The following is a 17,158-nucleotide window of genomic DNA, read 5'->3' as shown; positions in this document are numbered from 1 at the left end:
AGATTTGAGGTTAAGACTCGAATAATTAGATATATGACTACTTGAGGAGATTTATAAATCAGACAACCTGAACTGAACCATATGATTATGCTAATATTTATTTAAAAATTAAAATAATAATGATGATAATAAAGGACAAATGAAGACAAGGCTTGAGAGTTTATTAATAGGTGTCAAGTGGCACATGAATCGAATGCCCTTTACAGGAGGGACGCCCAAAATGTAATATGACAAAGAAAGCAGCGTTTTTGTCTACACCCAAAAAAAGGTCAAATATAATAATTGTTCTCATTGTTGTTGTTGTTGTTATTATTTATAATTTACAGATCAGAGAAGTCAAGTTGTTCACGTCCTTGCCAGTGCCCTTAGAGGCTAAGGGGCAACAAGTAACCACAAAAAGTCAAAGACAAATAAAGAATAAAGAAATGAAATAAAACTTTTGCCGCGTCCGTATTTGGTGAAGAACTGAAGATGTCACATAAGTAAATGTGATCCTCTTTGCTTCGTATTTTATTGTATCTGACTTCTATTTTTGATGTTACTGATTACAAAGTACTTTTTATGTTCAGAATTAAAGGAATCTGAACCAAATCATGCGTGCCAGCCGCTAGATCCAATTTCATCTCAAAAGGCTTTGCCCTCCACTCTCTCTCTTTAGCTTATCAACCAAACAGATAGTGTCTAATAAATTTTGTTAAAATTATACAATTTCTTTTTGGCTCATAGAAAGTAAACTAGATGTAATGTTTTGTTTTGGTAAGATATATAATATACAATTTTTATTTTTTTCACTGTACTCTTGGCATAATATTGTCATCTAACTAGGATAAGTAAATAAATAGATACGCAAGTAACGTTTTGTATATTTGATTACAACTATGTGAAGAATTCACATTATAAAGTTGTGTAATTTAAGCATGCTTATATGCTGTAATACAAAGTACTTACACTTTTTAAATATTATAAAATATATTTTTTTATTGCTTACAGATATACTCAGAAACAATTTTATTTAAAGTATAATCGTATAATAAATATGAGAATCTTTTTTAATAAGAATTTAAACTTCAATATATCAAAAAAAACTAACTCCTTCAATTATACCTAACCCTTATTTGTACACACACATAGTAATTAAAAGTCAAATTTTTGGTTCTATTGCTTGACTGTGAACCTTGAAATTTGATATTTTTTATTTTTTATTCATTTATCCAAACTCCAGAGGTTTCAAATTAAAACGTTACATAAGATGGGAGTTGCTCTAATTATTATATAGAAATTACATCGTGTGTAGTGGTGTTGAGGTAGAGTTTTCATCTGGAAAAGTCTTATATATTGAAGTTTATATTATAAGATATATTTTTTGATAAAAATATAGTACTCTTTTCGTCTTAAATTATAAAACATTTTTAGACAAAATTTTACATATCAATAAAACTCATTAAATACATCTTATAATTTTACTTTTTTAAGACAAAAATATAAACGTTTAAAAATGCCATTCATTTAATACTTCATTTGATGAAATAATATTGAAGAGAGAGAATATATGGGAAGGGTAATATTAAAAAATTATTATTAATGAAATCTTATTTTTATCAAAGTGTCTTATATTATGAGACGTTAAATTTTTTTTAAAAGTGTCTTATAATTCAGACGGAGGGAGTACAAGATATTCATTTACAACCAAATCACAACATGTCACAAGTTTTTTTTATTCCATGATTTATCAACTAGCTAACTTTATTTTTAATAATAATAATAATGTGATTTTTTAAAAATTTTGAAAAATTTTCATATTAATTTGAATGAAAGGCAAAATACTCCTTTTGATCTAAAATATAAGTAGTTTTTTTAAATACTCATACTAATAATTTTTTTATTTTCATAACAATATATATCATTTTTTTAATCTTAATTCTAATTACCAATGCACTTGATGATGAATAAGAGTTAAATTTATACAAAAATTTAAATTAATAAATAAAGGGGTAAAATGAAAAAAAAATTGCATGTACTAAATTGTTTATATTTTAAATTAAAATTAACTAAAGAAAAATATTTATATTTTGAATTAAAAGGAGTATATTAATTATATAAAAGCAAGTATTTAAATATTTTTCTTTTTTCTTTTTTTATAAACAAAAATTTAGATGAGATTGATTTCGAGAATTTATCAGAATTAAAGTATACTTTTATATTCAAAAAATATTTATAAAAATAATTGTAAATTATTTATCAACAAAATCATTACATTGACATACAGGATTTTATCCCACGACATAATGGATTAAAAAGAGTGCCATAAGGCAAGGAATCTGTTTTGATGATAAATAAATAGAATTCCAGCCTCGCTTGCCGCTTGCTATGCCAGGTTTTTACGGCTGAACTAGTTTTAGGCGGCATAAAGTGATTTAGTTAAAATATTAATTAATTATTCAATAAAATTAAAACTAATTATATTCAATGTCTCTTTTATTTTAAACTGCCAACATATATATATATATATATATATATATATAACCAGTATCCTAACACGATATTATATAATTATAATAAATAATTTTCAAAGTGATTTATTACCATGACTTGTCCAATTGTGCAAAACTCAAAACACGAAGAATTGACGGAAATGATTCTAAAAAGCGAAAAAATAATGGCAAGATAACGATGAAGTAAGGCGGCAAATCTGTGGTCGAACCACAAAACAAGGACGACCCTTAGCCTCAACGAAAGGTCCTTTGATCTCTCAAGGAAACTCTTGCTCACTCCTAAGGTCCCTCCTCTCTTCCAACCTCTCATCCCTACAAAGATGGCCTCTCTTCTCTCTCTCACCAGCTTCTGTTCCACACACACTCTGCTTTCAGATGGCTTCTTCTCTCTCTGTTCGTTTTCTCTCTCCTTCCCTTTCTTCTCGCCCCAAGCCGACATGGGTGGTCTCTGCAACTCCGGCAACGGCCCAGGTTGCTTCTTCGCCGGAAGTGGACGCGTCGAGGTTGGAGCCTCGAGTGCAGGAACAAGATGGGTACTGGGTTTTGAAGGAGAAGTTCAGGCAGGGCCTCAATCCTCAAGAGAAGGTCAAGCTCGAGAAAGAACCCATGAAGCTCTTCATGGAAGGTGGAATCGAAGAGTTGGCCAAGTTGTCTCTTGAGGAGATTGAGAGCTCTAAGATCACGAAGGACGATATTGATGTCAGGCTCAAATGGCTTGGCCTCTTCCACAGGAGAAAGCATCAGTGTAAGTTTCACTAATTGATTCTCAACCTTTGAGGAAATACTATATTATAGTTGATTGTTACGTGTTCGAGCTTAAGTTCCCGAGGTAAATTTTTATCCATACATGGCCAATGACCAATGTTAGATTAACGAGACTAAATTTTCCAAATGGGGTAGCAAGGACACAACTTTTTTTCCCATCTGTATTTAAAAATCTAATTTCTTCCACCTCTTTTCTTTCAAGTTAGTGCGTCATTCTTTAAAATTCTCTCAATGTTATCCTTGAATCTCATTTAGGCTCACAAGTTAACGTAACAAGATTGATTGCTGAGTTGAATTACGTGGCACCAGTTAACTCATTCCACGCTGTCCATGCATGATATCAATCTATGGTTATGAGATTAGGCCTGTTTTTCCTTTTGCCTTTTAGGGGGCGTGGTATGGATTTTATAAGGATAGTGGTTCTTAAATTAGTCCTTATCTATTGTGGATTCAAGTATGTGCCAGGTATGAATCAAAAAATGTGAGTCAGCTTCTGTTATATTCTAGATTTTTTTAGGTATACTAACAAAGTTGAAATCATTTTCATGAGTGGGAATTAAAATTGAAAATGTATGTACCATATGTCAGGGATTAAAATAGAAATTTTCCTCTAAAACAAGTAATAGTTTATCTTTCTGACTGAGTCAAATATTTCCATTTCAAAATCAGATGGTAGATTCATGATGAGGCTGAAACTTCCGAATGGGGTAACAACAAGCGCCCAGACAAGGTACTTGGCAAGTGTGATAAGGAAGTATGGGAAAGAAGGGTGTGCTGATGTGACAACAAGGCAGAATTGGCAGATACGAGGTGTGGTGCTTCCTGATGTCCCAGAAATCTTCAAAGGCCTCGCAGATGTTGGCTTGACAAGTCTCCAAAGTGGCATGGACAACGTAAGAAACCCTGTGGGTAACCCTCTTGCCGGCATTGACCCAGATGAGATTGTTGATACCAGACCTTACACCAACTTGTTGTCCCAATTCATCACTGCCAACTCGCTTGGCAACCCAAACATTACAAACTTGTAAGTTCTAGCGCCAATTTTAGATTGTCCTATGTGTAAACTTGTGATGACCTATTGCAAACTTGCAAGTTCTAGGGCCACTTTTTAATGTTGTAATTGGAACAGGCCAAGGAAGTGGAATGTTTGTGTAGTGGGGTCCCATGATCTTTATGAGCATCCCCACATTAATGATCTGGCTTACATGCCTGCCGAAAAAGATGGTCGATTTGGGTTCAACTTGTTAGTGGGTGGTTTCTTTAGTCCCAAGCGATGTGCAGAGGCTGTTCCACTTGATGCATGGGTCTCAGCTGATGATGTGATCCCTGTGTGCAAAGCTGTTCTTGAGACCTACAGGGATCTCGGCACTAGAGGGAACAGACAGAAGACCAGAATGATGTGGTTGATTGATGAACTGGTAATTCAATCGTTCCTGTTCATTTTTGTTATGTTCATGTTTTGTTCAAACAGTCACATAATGTCCAAAACAAAGGCTGATAGGTGTCCACCACAGTTAGTCACAACCTTTTTGTAAACCCATGCAAGAAATGAAAGAAGAAACTAGTTGATTCATCTTGAATTCAAAATTCTCGTCATGTCACATTATTTTTAATTTTCATAAACTTACGATTTGATGTTCTTTCTTGTTGATTCTTCCCCTCCTTCCTTTTTCTCTTTGGCATCTCAGTGTTCATGCTTTTTCGATCTTGTACTTGTACCTTAACCTTAGTACACTGGACACCAACCCAATAAAAAGGAAGAAAGTTATTTGCTTTGTTAGACGACTATATTCGATACAGTCAGTCACAACCTTGGTGTTTTTTGGAGGTGTCTATTTCATGACCTTCCCATGTCAAGTTGGTATGACCGACAAGTTACTAAGTTCAGAATAAAAACTTAGACTGCATGCATTTGCTGGAGAGGATTTATCCTTCTTACTTCAGAAGTTCACAAACTTTTAATTTAAGAGGATCTAAATCCTCCTGGAACTCAAAAGTATGTGCATCAAGAAAATCTTGCAGTAAAACATCTGAGATATCCTTGGGTGTTTTGAAGTGTCAACTGTCAAGTCTCACTCAGAATTGCATGCTTGGAAACTGTAGGGAATAGAAGTATTCAGGGGAGAAGTGGAGAAGAGAATGCCAGGAAAGTATCTGGAAAGAGCAGCTCAGAAAGACTTGATTCAGAAAAAAATGGGAAAGAAGAGATTGTCTAGGTGTTCATCCTCAGAAGCAAGAGGGCTTAAGCTATGTGGGGCTTCACATACCAGTAGGTAGAGTGCAGGCAGATGAAATGGAAGAGCTAGCTCGTTTAGCAGAACAGTATGGCACTGGTGAACTCAGGTTAACAGTGGAACAAAACATCATCTTCCCCAATGTAGAAAACTCAAAACTTGAAGCCTTACTCAACGAGCCACTTCTGAAAGACAGATTCTCACCTGAACCATCTCTTCTGATGAGATCACTGGTTGCTTGCACTGGGAATCAGTTCTGTGGGCAAGCCATAATAGAGACAAAAGCAAGGGCCTTGAAGGTGACTGAAGAAGTAGAAAGACAAGTGGCTGTGACAAGACCAGTGAGAATGCATTGGACAGGGTGCCCTAACACGTGTGGCCAGGTTCAGGTGGCTGATATAGGGTTCATGGGATGCATGACAAGGGATGAGAATGGTAAGGCTTGTGAAGGTGTGGATGTCTTCTTGGGAGGCAGAATTGGGAGTGACTCACATTTAGGAGAAGTGTATAAGAAGGGTGTTCCTTGTAAGGACTTGGTGGCCCTTGTGGCTGACTTATTGGTCAACCATTTTGGGGCTGTCCCAAGGAATAGGGAAGAAGGAGAAGAAGAATAAATGATATCTGTGAAAGATGGTGGCTTCCGTAAGATCCTTTGTGAGAAAAGTTATAGAGATGTAGTATTATAGTATATGCCGTTGTTGTTGTCTTGTGCGATTGGAATTCTATTTACTGGTCAAAAGAAGAAGAAGAAGAAGAAATTATATTTACTCTGAAATAAATGTTGCAGACCATGTGTTGTCAAGGTTAACTAATTCTTCGGTTCTTGAAGTTTTCTTTAGTTTTTAATTTAATTGTTTAGTTATAAAAATTGATATCTTACAATTTTAAGTAATTCGATCTCTATCAATGAATTTTCACTACATCCTTAATATATATATATATGTGTATGTATGTATGTATGTATTTTGCCAACTTTTACTACATCCTTAATAATAGTCCCTTATCACTGCTTTTTAAAACTACCATCTAGTTAAAATTTAACCATGTAGACCTTTTAAAGTGTAAATTATATTAAAGATAGAAAATAGCATCAATTTGTAGGTAGATGTGACTCGGAGCAAAGTATATTTTATGTCGCAATCAAATCATGCTCTCTGTTTTTTTTTTTTTTTGTGTTTGAATTTTATGGGAAAAAGTGTCGATCTCATATATACATGTTCTTTTTTACTTATACACACGTTAAATATGTGAAAAATATTTTAAAAAAAACAAAGTATTCTAATTAGCCAACATAAATTTTATGTATATCTGCTTTCTGACATTTATGAGAAAAAGTGTCAATCTCATGTATATGTTCATTTTTCCTTATTTAGGTAAAAACTTGTATATTTAATGTACATATTTTTAATTAAATTAAGACATATGGATCTTTTATAAATTACTTATTTTATAATAAATTATTGTTATTAATTTAATTAACATATTAAGATTAACTTGTTATGATTTGATTAGACATAAATATATTAATTACATAAGTTTTACCCTTTATTTATACGAGTACATTAAGAACATAAATTAAACATGCAAAAAATCATTAAAAAAAATTAATCTTGGCAGCGTGTTGCATTTAAATTTATTCAATGTATGCTCCTTGTTGTTTGCCGAAAAAAGGTCATTTTATGGGCAAGTATCATAGTTATCCTCATGCATATTTGCTCTTTGAATTTTACGGAAAAAAGTGTCAATCTCATGTATATGTTCCTTTTTATTTATATGAGCACATTAAGAACACAAATTAATAGAATCATAAAAAAAAAAAACCAATAAACCTTGCCTGAGTGTTGCATGCTCCATATTATGTTCCACGCCCCAAAAAAAAAAAAAATACATATCAACAACTTTGTTAATGGTACTTCTAAAGTAGTATTTATGAGTGCATAGACCCAACGAAACGGGGGGAAAAAGAGGAACACACATTAAATACGTAAAAATCATAAAAAGGAACAAATAAATCTTGCCTGAGTGTTGGATGCTCTATCCAAAGTCCCCCCCCATAAAAAAGAAACTATCACCAGTTTGTTAATGATACTTCTAAAAGCATTATTACTTTGGGCTTTACTTTTCAATATGTTTTGTACTCTCTCAACAGGTGATATCAAAGTTTAGTTTTGTCCAGACGTTGCATAAAAATATCACTTGAAACTTATAATTGCTCACCATTTAAAGTGCAAAATGAGATTAACCTAGTTTCGCTTAGAACTTATGCCGGCTAGCAATAATATGATGACGCCAAGAACAAAGTAACGAAAGAATTGATTTCGAACAACATCAACAATTAAATCACAATAAAAGAAAAAAGGGAAAATTACATTGAAATTCCATACAAAAAAATTAATAATTATAAATATAATTTAATTCAGTTGTTAATAAAACTTACAGTAATTAATTTTTTTGTATGGGACCTGATTATAATTTTTCAAGAAGCAAACCACAGCAGAGACATAAGGGAGAGAATATCTCTGGTCCGCTGCCTGCGATTCTCCATTGTGCCCTTCTAGGAGGTCGCCCTTCGCCCCTTCCAAATCGATTAGTTCTGTTTCAGCTTCAGGGCTTAAATAGAATGAGAGTGAGAAGAAGCTGAAGTGGCTGCACTTATAATGGTCAAATATTACCATTTCTATCCCGCTTGGACTATGAAACGTGGATTTTTTTTTTTTAAGAAAAAAGAAAATTAATACACACACAGAAAAAAAGATTGAGGCACAGTTATACGGTTTAAGAACCAAGGAGAAAAGCTAAAACTAGAAAGAAAAAAGTAGTTATCCTGCGAGATAATAATATCATAGTACTGGAAATTAGAGAGAAGAGTTAAAACATCCATGACAACAGCTTCGCTGTGACACTATATTATAGAGCCAATCCTGAAAAAGTTCTTTTAAAAGCAGTTGACTCTCAAGGATGTAGCGGTTGGCTTAGAATTCCTTATAGCATTATAAATCCACTAAAGGGTTGATTTGAAACAAAGGAGGTCAAAAGACTCACTGTCTTGAGTGAGCTTTAATTTTGAAGAGTAAAACTACTCAAGCAATGTGAGTTCTATTGTACAGTGATCTAGCTTTGAATTTGCTATCATTTTTAACATTTTTCATCCAAATGATCCAACCGACTAATGAAGCAATTATGGGAGTAGAAGGAATGGAAGAAGTACTAGAATTTTGATGAGAGGAATCATCCCAGCAACAGACATTGTCAAGCAAGAAGCATTCACTCTTGAAGGTTCTAATCAAATTTAATTTGACCAGAAGATTTGCCCTGATGTATCAATTAATTCTTGGAAAAACGGATCAGATTTAACAAGATGATGATATACCTAATCTGATCAACCATGGCATCTTAGTAAATATGCTTGAAATATTCAAAATCCAGTCAATGATTCCATAATCAGAAACGACAGAAGGTCTAATTGATAGACAAGCAAACCAAAGAGATTTAGTAAAGCAACATTGGGCTAAGAGATAATCCAATGTTTCTTCATTCAGACACCCAAAAGGACACAACGATATTTGAAAGGCGATACTCATTCAAAATGTCACTAACAGGTATGGCTCAAATAACAAGCTTCCAAATAAATAGAATAAATTTCAAAGGAAACCTTAATTCCCAAATAAAGCTCCATAAGGATTGTTGTGACAGAGGTAAGTGAGTACTGTTATGAGTAGATAGCAATTCAAAGCCCTTTTTGGCTGTATATTCCCCATTGCATGCTCCATTCCAAATAATTTTATCCTCTTGCGGTGTTAGAGGAACAGGAATGTTCAATATCATATTGGTAGCTTGAGTGTTGTAAAGGGAATGAACCAACTGTCTATTCCACTACAAAGCAGACAAACTAGAAGGGTGTGGCTGAAGGAGATCACTCACACAGCGGGAAGAAATATTAATGTGATTAGTGGTCTGATTCATAGAAAGCTAGACTGGATGACTAAGAGGGATATTAGAACCATTTCTAACTTTCCTTTTTAACTTGGAAATAATAAGGTCAGCAGAAGAAAAATTCCTCTCCAAAATAAAGAGTATTTTTTTCTTTTTCTTTTTTTTTTTTAGTAAAGGAGAGAAATTCATATTAATATATTTGAACTTAAGAGTGCTAGCGAACAAGGAATAGGGCTTAGCATTAATGATTCTCCAAAGTTGCTTGGCAATAAAAGATTTATTAACCAAGGCAATAGGTCTTAAACCCAAACCTCCTTGACTAGTAAGGAAGAAAAAGTCATTTTTGTTCGAAATGTAATCATCACTTTTTATCGTCACCCCAAAAAAAATTGTACAAGAAGAATCGATGGACTATTATAAGTAGAAATTGGCAATTTCACACAAAACATAACATATTTGTTTGAGGTGGATAGAACCGATTTGATCAAGTTAGTCTAGAAGATTGAGAAAGTAGTTTACCTCTCCAAGAATTGATCTTGCTTTTGACAGAGTTAAGAACTTGGGAATAAATAATTGATTTGTTTCTTCGAACATCCACCCAAGTACAAGATATCGGCCAAGCTTATCGGCTAGGCTAACTCCTAAATTAGAGATGTAATATGGGTGATGCAGCTTGCCAAATTTTGATTCCCTTCTATACACCATTCGCCTCAGATTTGTAGATGAGGCAAGACAAAACAATAGCCGCTAAAATGTATAGATAGGGAGATAAAGGATCTCCTCCTTGTCTATTAAATAATAATCCATTTGCAAGGAAAAATAGGCACTAGGAGATTACCATTGAATCTGAGTTGATATTGAACAGTGGAAATTCATCGCATTTTTAAGCTGAATTCATTCCTAGGGAATTGCATGTTAAGCATAATAGTCTCAATAAAATTCCAAGATAGACGATCGTAAGCCTTTGAAAACTCAATCTTGAGACTTGAGAGCAACTAATTTTTTTGCCGTTTGGCACGAGAGCTATGAATATGATTCATTAAATCTGCAACAAGAAGAATGTCATCAGACACGAGTCTGTTAGGGAGAAAAGCACTTCGGTTTGGCGAAATAATCTCTTGAAGAACCTCTTTAAACCTATTGCAATTGATTTTGGAAACGATTTTATGAGACACATTGCAAAGGCTTATGGGTCTCAAATTCTTCATGGTTTGAACAGCGAGGCCTTCTAGGATGAGAATTAGGAATGTTCATAGGTTCGTTTTGGTTTGATTTTAGGCAAAAACCAAACCGAACCGAACCATTCCGTTTACTGATAATTGAGACCTTATCGGTTTTTATGAAGTTCGATTTGGTTCGGTTTATTTTCGTTTTGGTTCGATTTGGCTAAAGTATTGATCAAGTTTTAATGCACTTGTTTAATTTTTTTTCCTTTTCTCCATCTTCATAATAGTGCTATGTACTAAAATTAAATTTATTCTTTTTGACTCCTTTTTTTCATAAATAGAGGTATAAAAATATAATAAAATTTCAATGTGATAACAATAATTAATCATAAAAATTAATATAAGTTTTTAAGATTAAAATTATTTAATATTATGTATTTTCATTAAAATCCTTTGAAAATGTTTATCTATGTATCTATATTTTAATAAATAATGAAAAACTTATTATACAAAATTCAAAACAAAATGTTTCTTGTAGATAAATTAAATGCTGAGGCTTTTAGGTTGTAAATAATTAAATGATGATCATAGCATGATTATTATAATTACTTAATATTATGCATTTTCATTCAAGTATTTTAAAATGTTTATTTGTTACTATAAAAAATTCAAAACAAAATGCTTCTTGTAGATAAATGGTTATATATTTACAAATAAATAAATAGAATTTTTTTAATCAAGTTTGGTTCGGTTTGGTTCGGTTTCTAGTACTCAAAACCGAACTTGAACCGAACCAATTGATTTTTATATCATAAAAATTGAAGCAGACCTGATTGTTGTTCGGTTTTGATCGGTTTTTGTCGGTTTGGATTGGTTTGGATCGGTCCTTTCGGTTTGGATCTGTTTTGAACACCCTTAATGAGAATGATGAGTGTTAATTAGCTGCTTGAGAAGAAACTCAGAACTCCAAAAGTGATGAACCATAGCAACGAGATCCTCAGAAACAAGAGACTAGTATTTTCTAAAAGAAATTTGCATGAAAACCCTCAATATCAGGGGCACTATTTTTTGGGAGATCGAAAACTGCCTTTTTAATTTTATCCAAACTCCAAAGAGGGAAGGACAGGAAGCTTATCAGCCTGATGGATTGTAACCTGGGGAAGATGTAGACAAGGAAGATCATTAAGAATATCAATGGTGTTTAGCTGGTCTGGAGTGCAAAAGAGATTTGCCAAAAATGGCTCTGGAGGATATTATCCGTTGGAAATAAAATCTAGAAAAGACTTTTCACCGTATGCCCATTGTTCAAGAAACAATTGTTCTCAGATCTAACATAAATAATTTAAATATAAAAAATTATAAAATTACATAATCATTTGAAGTCCACGTCATTTGTTAGAGTTGGCAATTTACCATATTAAATTATTAATTACTGTTGATAGTTATTGATAATTTTTTAATTGACAACTAAATAATAATGATTAACAATTATACTCAATTATAGTTTTAATTGCCCAATTAAATCAGCATGCCCAATTATATTTAAATATGCCCAGATATATTACTCAAAACATTATATTGTTATTATCCTACTTCTCAATTAATTTATTTGTCATAATTAAGTTATCTGTTTTTGGTTATAATTAAGTTATCTGCACATTATACTATTCACGATCTTAGCTGCCATACACAGTCGTCATGACTAATGACAAAAAAATGGGCCAAGTCGTTTGGATTGAACTCATTTCTTTCATCATGTTCCTATTGGGCTGAGGTGTTCAATTATGCAATATGCTTAAATGTGTGTGTGTGTGTGTTTTATTTTTTTGGGTTCTTGTTTTGGGGGTTGATTTTCAACGAACGTGAACAATGAATGAGATATGTGAAACCATTATGGGCTTTTAAATTGTGACATGAACAATAAAATTGAAAACGACGCGGTGCATTATTGACCAGGGGATGTAGTTTCGCAAAGTCTGAAGAGATCAACCGTATCAGTTACATTTAGGCCTCATTTGGCATGAGAAAATGACTGGTAATGGAATGGAAGTGAGAGAAGAATGACCATTTTAAGTAGGGAGAATGACAAAGAATTGTTTTAAAATTAAATCCCAAATACCAAACTCTAAAAATTTTAAAATTTAACTCTTAATTTTATAATTTTATTATAATGAATAGTTTCAAATTCTAACAGGAAAAAACAAATTAGTTTAGTTTTTAACCATGTTAAAATTTAAAAAAAAATTATAAATTTACTATAATAAAATTATTAAAAATCAAAAGACGAACTTAAAAATTTTTAAAGTTTAAAACTCAAGATTTAATTTAAATTAATTAATTCGTTTATAACCTATTTATCATTCTCTTGTTCAAGTATCTGGTATATGAGACCCATTCTATCGGAATGGCCATTATTTTATTTAAAGTAATCTCCATCTCATGAATGGACCAGGAATGATGATTTTTTGTGTGATCAAATTATCCTCGCTTGTGAAATATTCGTACAATCTTACCCATTCTTTATCAACTTTTGCCTCGTCTCTTGGCTCTCCACGTCTTGCAACTCATCAATCGAAGTCTCTCATCTCCGCTACCCTCAATGGCTCATCTCCGTCACAAATCTTGTCCCTACATTCCCAATGTCGGTCGTCCGTAATCTCTACGCCTTCTACTGCATCAGAATCCGCCACCAGATGACAAGCTCCATTATTAATTAAAAAAAAAAAATTTGATAACTAAAAAATTTTAACAAATACAAATTCTTATAAGTTTTGATATATAAATTTTTGGTAATAAAAAATAAGTTAATATTTATAAAAATGGTTGGTATATTCTTAAATATTGTTGGACATTGGGGTGGGGAATAGAATGGCACAAAAACGATTTCAACAATCAACAGAGATTATTCACAAACATTTTAAAAATATATTGCGTGCTTGTGAGTGAGAAGCTAGCAAAGGAATATATCCAATCAAAAGATCGCACTTTTCAAGATATTCATCCAAAAATTTTAGGTGATCCGCAATATTAGCCATTCTTTAAAGATGCCATAAGAGCAATCGATGGAACATATCCCATGCGTGGTTAGTGTTGAAGAGCAGGGAAATATTTTGGAAGGAAAGGTATTCCAACACAAAATATAATGGCCGCATGTGATTGGGATATGTGCTTTACTTATGTCATAGTTGGATGGGAAGGGACTATCCATGATGCTCGTTTGTTTGACTATACACTCACAAGGCCAGACATGAAATTTTACATCCACCCAAGGTATATTTCATATTTATCTAATTTAAAATAATTTACTCAATATTTTTTGGGATCTTATAATTTTTATTTTTTTATTGGTAGGTAAATATTATTTGTTAGATCGGCTATCCAACATCACGTGGATATTTAGATCCTTATAAATCTCATATACTACCACCTCCCAGATTTCAAACTGTTCATCTAGATTTGCAATAATAATGAGGTTTTTAATTATTATCATTCAAGCTTAAGGACCACGATTGAAAGGACTTTTGGGGTTTGAAAGAATAGATTCGCAATCTTACGACACATGCTTAGCTATCAATTTGTGACGCAAAGTTTGTATCGTTGGTGCAATAATGGCTATACATAATTTTATTAGAAGAAAATTTGCAACTGATTCTAACTTTAGGTGTTTTGAGGATGAAAATATGGTTAATACTAACGATGATAATGATGAGCATGTATTTTATTAATAATTTTAAGTACAATTTCAGGCGTAGCTTCTGATAGAGAGATAAATATGGTTCGAGATTCTATTAAAAATCAGATTGTATATTATAGATTGAACCATTAATAATGTAACCATTCAATATTAATGAACGTTTAACTATTTATTACATAAATTTGTCCAAAATTAAATTTTATATTTTTTCTTATTATTTAACATTTAAAATTTTATGTTATTAAAATTGTTTCGCATTTTTCAAAACATTACTAATATATTTAGTATAATAACAATTAAAATTATCATTTCTTAATGTCCTTTTTGGTCATTACACATTAAAAAGTACGTTTTTTAAAGAAGAAATTTTTATTAATCCAAATAACTTTCTGTTTATTAAACTAATTTTTTAAAAAATATATTCAAATACAAATCGCTATAACAAATGACTCACTACTAACTGACTTTTGTCAAAAAACTTTTATAAACTGAAAATCAAAAACACACAACGATTCCATACTCCAATCACAATGGCAAGTGAGAAGCAAAAGTAAGGGCTGCCTTGTGCCATCAAAATTTTTGAAATAGAAGTAAGGGTAAAATGGTATTTTTTTATTATGATTACAAATATTAAATAAAAAAGTTCAATCATTTTACTGACATACTAAATATATTTTTTAATTTCATTTATAATTCCTATTCCCCTTTTTATTCCAATCCCTTTTTGATTAAAAAAAAACATTCTTTTTATCAAACAGGACTTTACTACCATTTAATGAATGAAATGTTAACTAAAATGCGAGGTGACATGGTTTATCAAATAAAATATTTGTGGTCTCTAGTTTTGCCCCATCAAAAATGCAAAACTCAGACAACCCAGAGAGGTCACAAATTGCCAATGCGTGTATGAGATTTTCAGCCATCAAGCCGGTTATAACTCCGCATGATTTAAGGCTCTAGTGTACCAAAGAAAAAAACCGGCCAATAAATGAGACTATGATGTGACTGGGAGATTAGAATAGTAATAAATGAAAACATGATTTCGACCATATAACATCCAACCCGAAATGGACCAATAATTTTTATAATATTAATAAATTTGTTAAAAAATTTTAGATGCACTAATTTTTATAAATTTTACTTATTTTTACTAGAAAAATGATAAGTTTTTATTAACAATTTAATAAATAGTTATCTGCGAGATAATAAATTTTGTTATTAATTTTAAAAATTTCTCTAATATTTAATAAGTAATTTTAATAAAATAATAAGGTTATAGAAGTTTTTAACATGTAATTTTTTAGTTTTAAACATGTAAACATTTATAAACAACTATTCCACATGAAATTTTTTTTAACAAGTTCCCATTAATAATTTAACACGTAATTTATGGTGAAATAACAAACTCTATTACTGGTTTTTAAAAATTTTCTTTTGATAAGTTAAAAAAAAAATTTAGTAAAATAATACATCATAAAGCGTTTAACATGTAAAAATTTTAATAATACAAACAAGTAAATATTTATAAAAATTATTTTTATTGAACTTTCTTTAACAAGTCCTCCTTGTTAATTTGATAAGTAATTGTTATAAAATGATAAGCTCATTACTAGTTTTAAAAATTTCTCTTGGTAACTGATAAGAATATTTTAGCAACTTACAAGTTCCTATAGGTTTTGATATATAATATTTTGATAAAAAATAAGTTAACATTATAAAAAAATTAGTTGTATATTAAATTTTCAATGCTAATAAGAAGACTTGTCATTTATAAATAGCTACTAATTAAATTATCAATAAAAACTTATCATTCATATTTCATGATAATAAAAGCCAGTAACTATTTATTAAAATTAATTCATATTCAATTTTTTAACAAGTGTCATCAGCAACTTAATAAATAATCATTTATAAAATGATAAGTAATTATTAAATTTTTTATAAATATTGATATAAAAAGTGAAAGTAAATTTAAAAATATAAGGAGACTTATTATTTTATAAAATTGTGCTTGGTTGTAACTTACAAGTCAATAACACTGTCAATTGCGCTCGGGTACGTGAATAATGTATTTGAGAAAAAAGAAAACTACGTTTTATTGGGAGAAAAGTATTTATAGTGGTATTTAATATTAAAAAAAATATGAGCTTAGTGGGCCGTCCAAATTTGAGCTTCTTTTACGGCCTTTAAAAATAATTGATTTTTAAAGCCCATCCTGTTTAAAGCAGGCTAAAATAAGCGGCTTGCCCCGTACTCCAGCTTTACTTCAAACTTGGCTGAAGCTTAAAAATTATTTTAAAAAAAAAATTATTGAGGGATGAGAGGGGGGGCTGAGTGGAGACAAACGGGGGTCTTTATTTTATAGATATGGTTCAGTCAGTCTAGTTTTGGTAAAATATGACGTCATTATTAATGCTACACTTTTGGGATTTTGGAATCACTCTCGTTGATCTCTCCTCCCGATCTTCTCGGCTTATTATCATTTGTTTATTCATGTCTCTTTTTTGACTTCCATATCCTGCATCCCATCCATATCTTCCTCCCTGTCTTTATTCTCTTCTTCGTCTCTATTTCGATATTTTCTCACGACAACAAGTGTTGAATTTTTGAAAGCAAAACAAAAGTTGAGATTGCATGTGTTGGATTGGGAGTTCTTTCGTTACATAGATGGGGACGAAGCTGAGGATATATATATAATAATAAAAGAAGAGGATCAAGTTGACAAATAAAAACCTTTGAGGTTTAGCTTGTAGAGGATCAAGGCAATTGGTTTCACGCTTCACTTTTCTTAGGTGTTTTCTCTGACGGTTATCAATATTCATTGTTTAAAACGAAGAAGAATCAGAAATTTTTAAAAAGCTTTCGTACGAATAA

General features: G+C 31.5%; 1 protein-coding gene across 1 annotated transcript; it reads left to right on the top strand.

Annotated features, from left to right (window-relative positions):
• Positions 1-2,750: 2,750 nt before the first annotated feature.
• LOC129299699 (ferredoxin--nitrite reductase, chloroplastic-like) lies at positions 2,751-6,319 on the top strand. Its single transcript, XM_054938164.1, is given in 5 exon segments — positions 2,751-3,237; positions 3,927-4,281; positions 4,387-4,675; positions 5,361-5,441; positions 5,443-6,319. Coding segments are annotated over 5 exon segments (1,758 nt in total). The 5' UTR covers positions 2,751-2,867; the 3' UTR covers positions 6,106-6,319.
• Positions 6,320-17,158: the final 10,839 nt, after the last annotated feature.

This window comes from Prosopis cineraria, unplaced genomic scaffold (assembly GCF_029017545.1).
Source record: "Prosopis cineraria cultivar Desert tree isolate PC_DT_omini unplaced genomic scaffold, ASM2901754v1 PC1263, whole genome shotgun sequence".
Classification (NCBI taxonomy): Eukaryota; Viridiplantae; Streptophyta; class Magnoliopsida; order Fabales; family Fabaceae; genus Prosopis; species Prosopis cineraria.
Note: the sequence above shows the minus strand (reverse complement) of the source record. Positions and strands in the feature narration are given on the sequence as shown.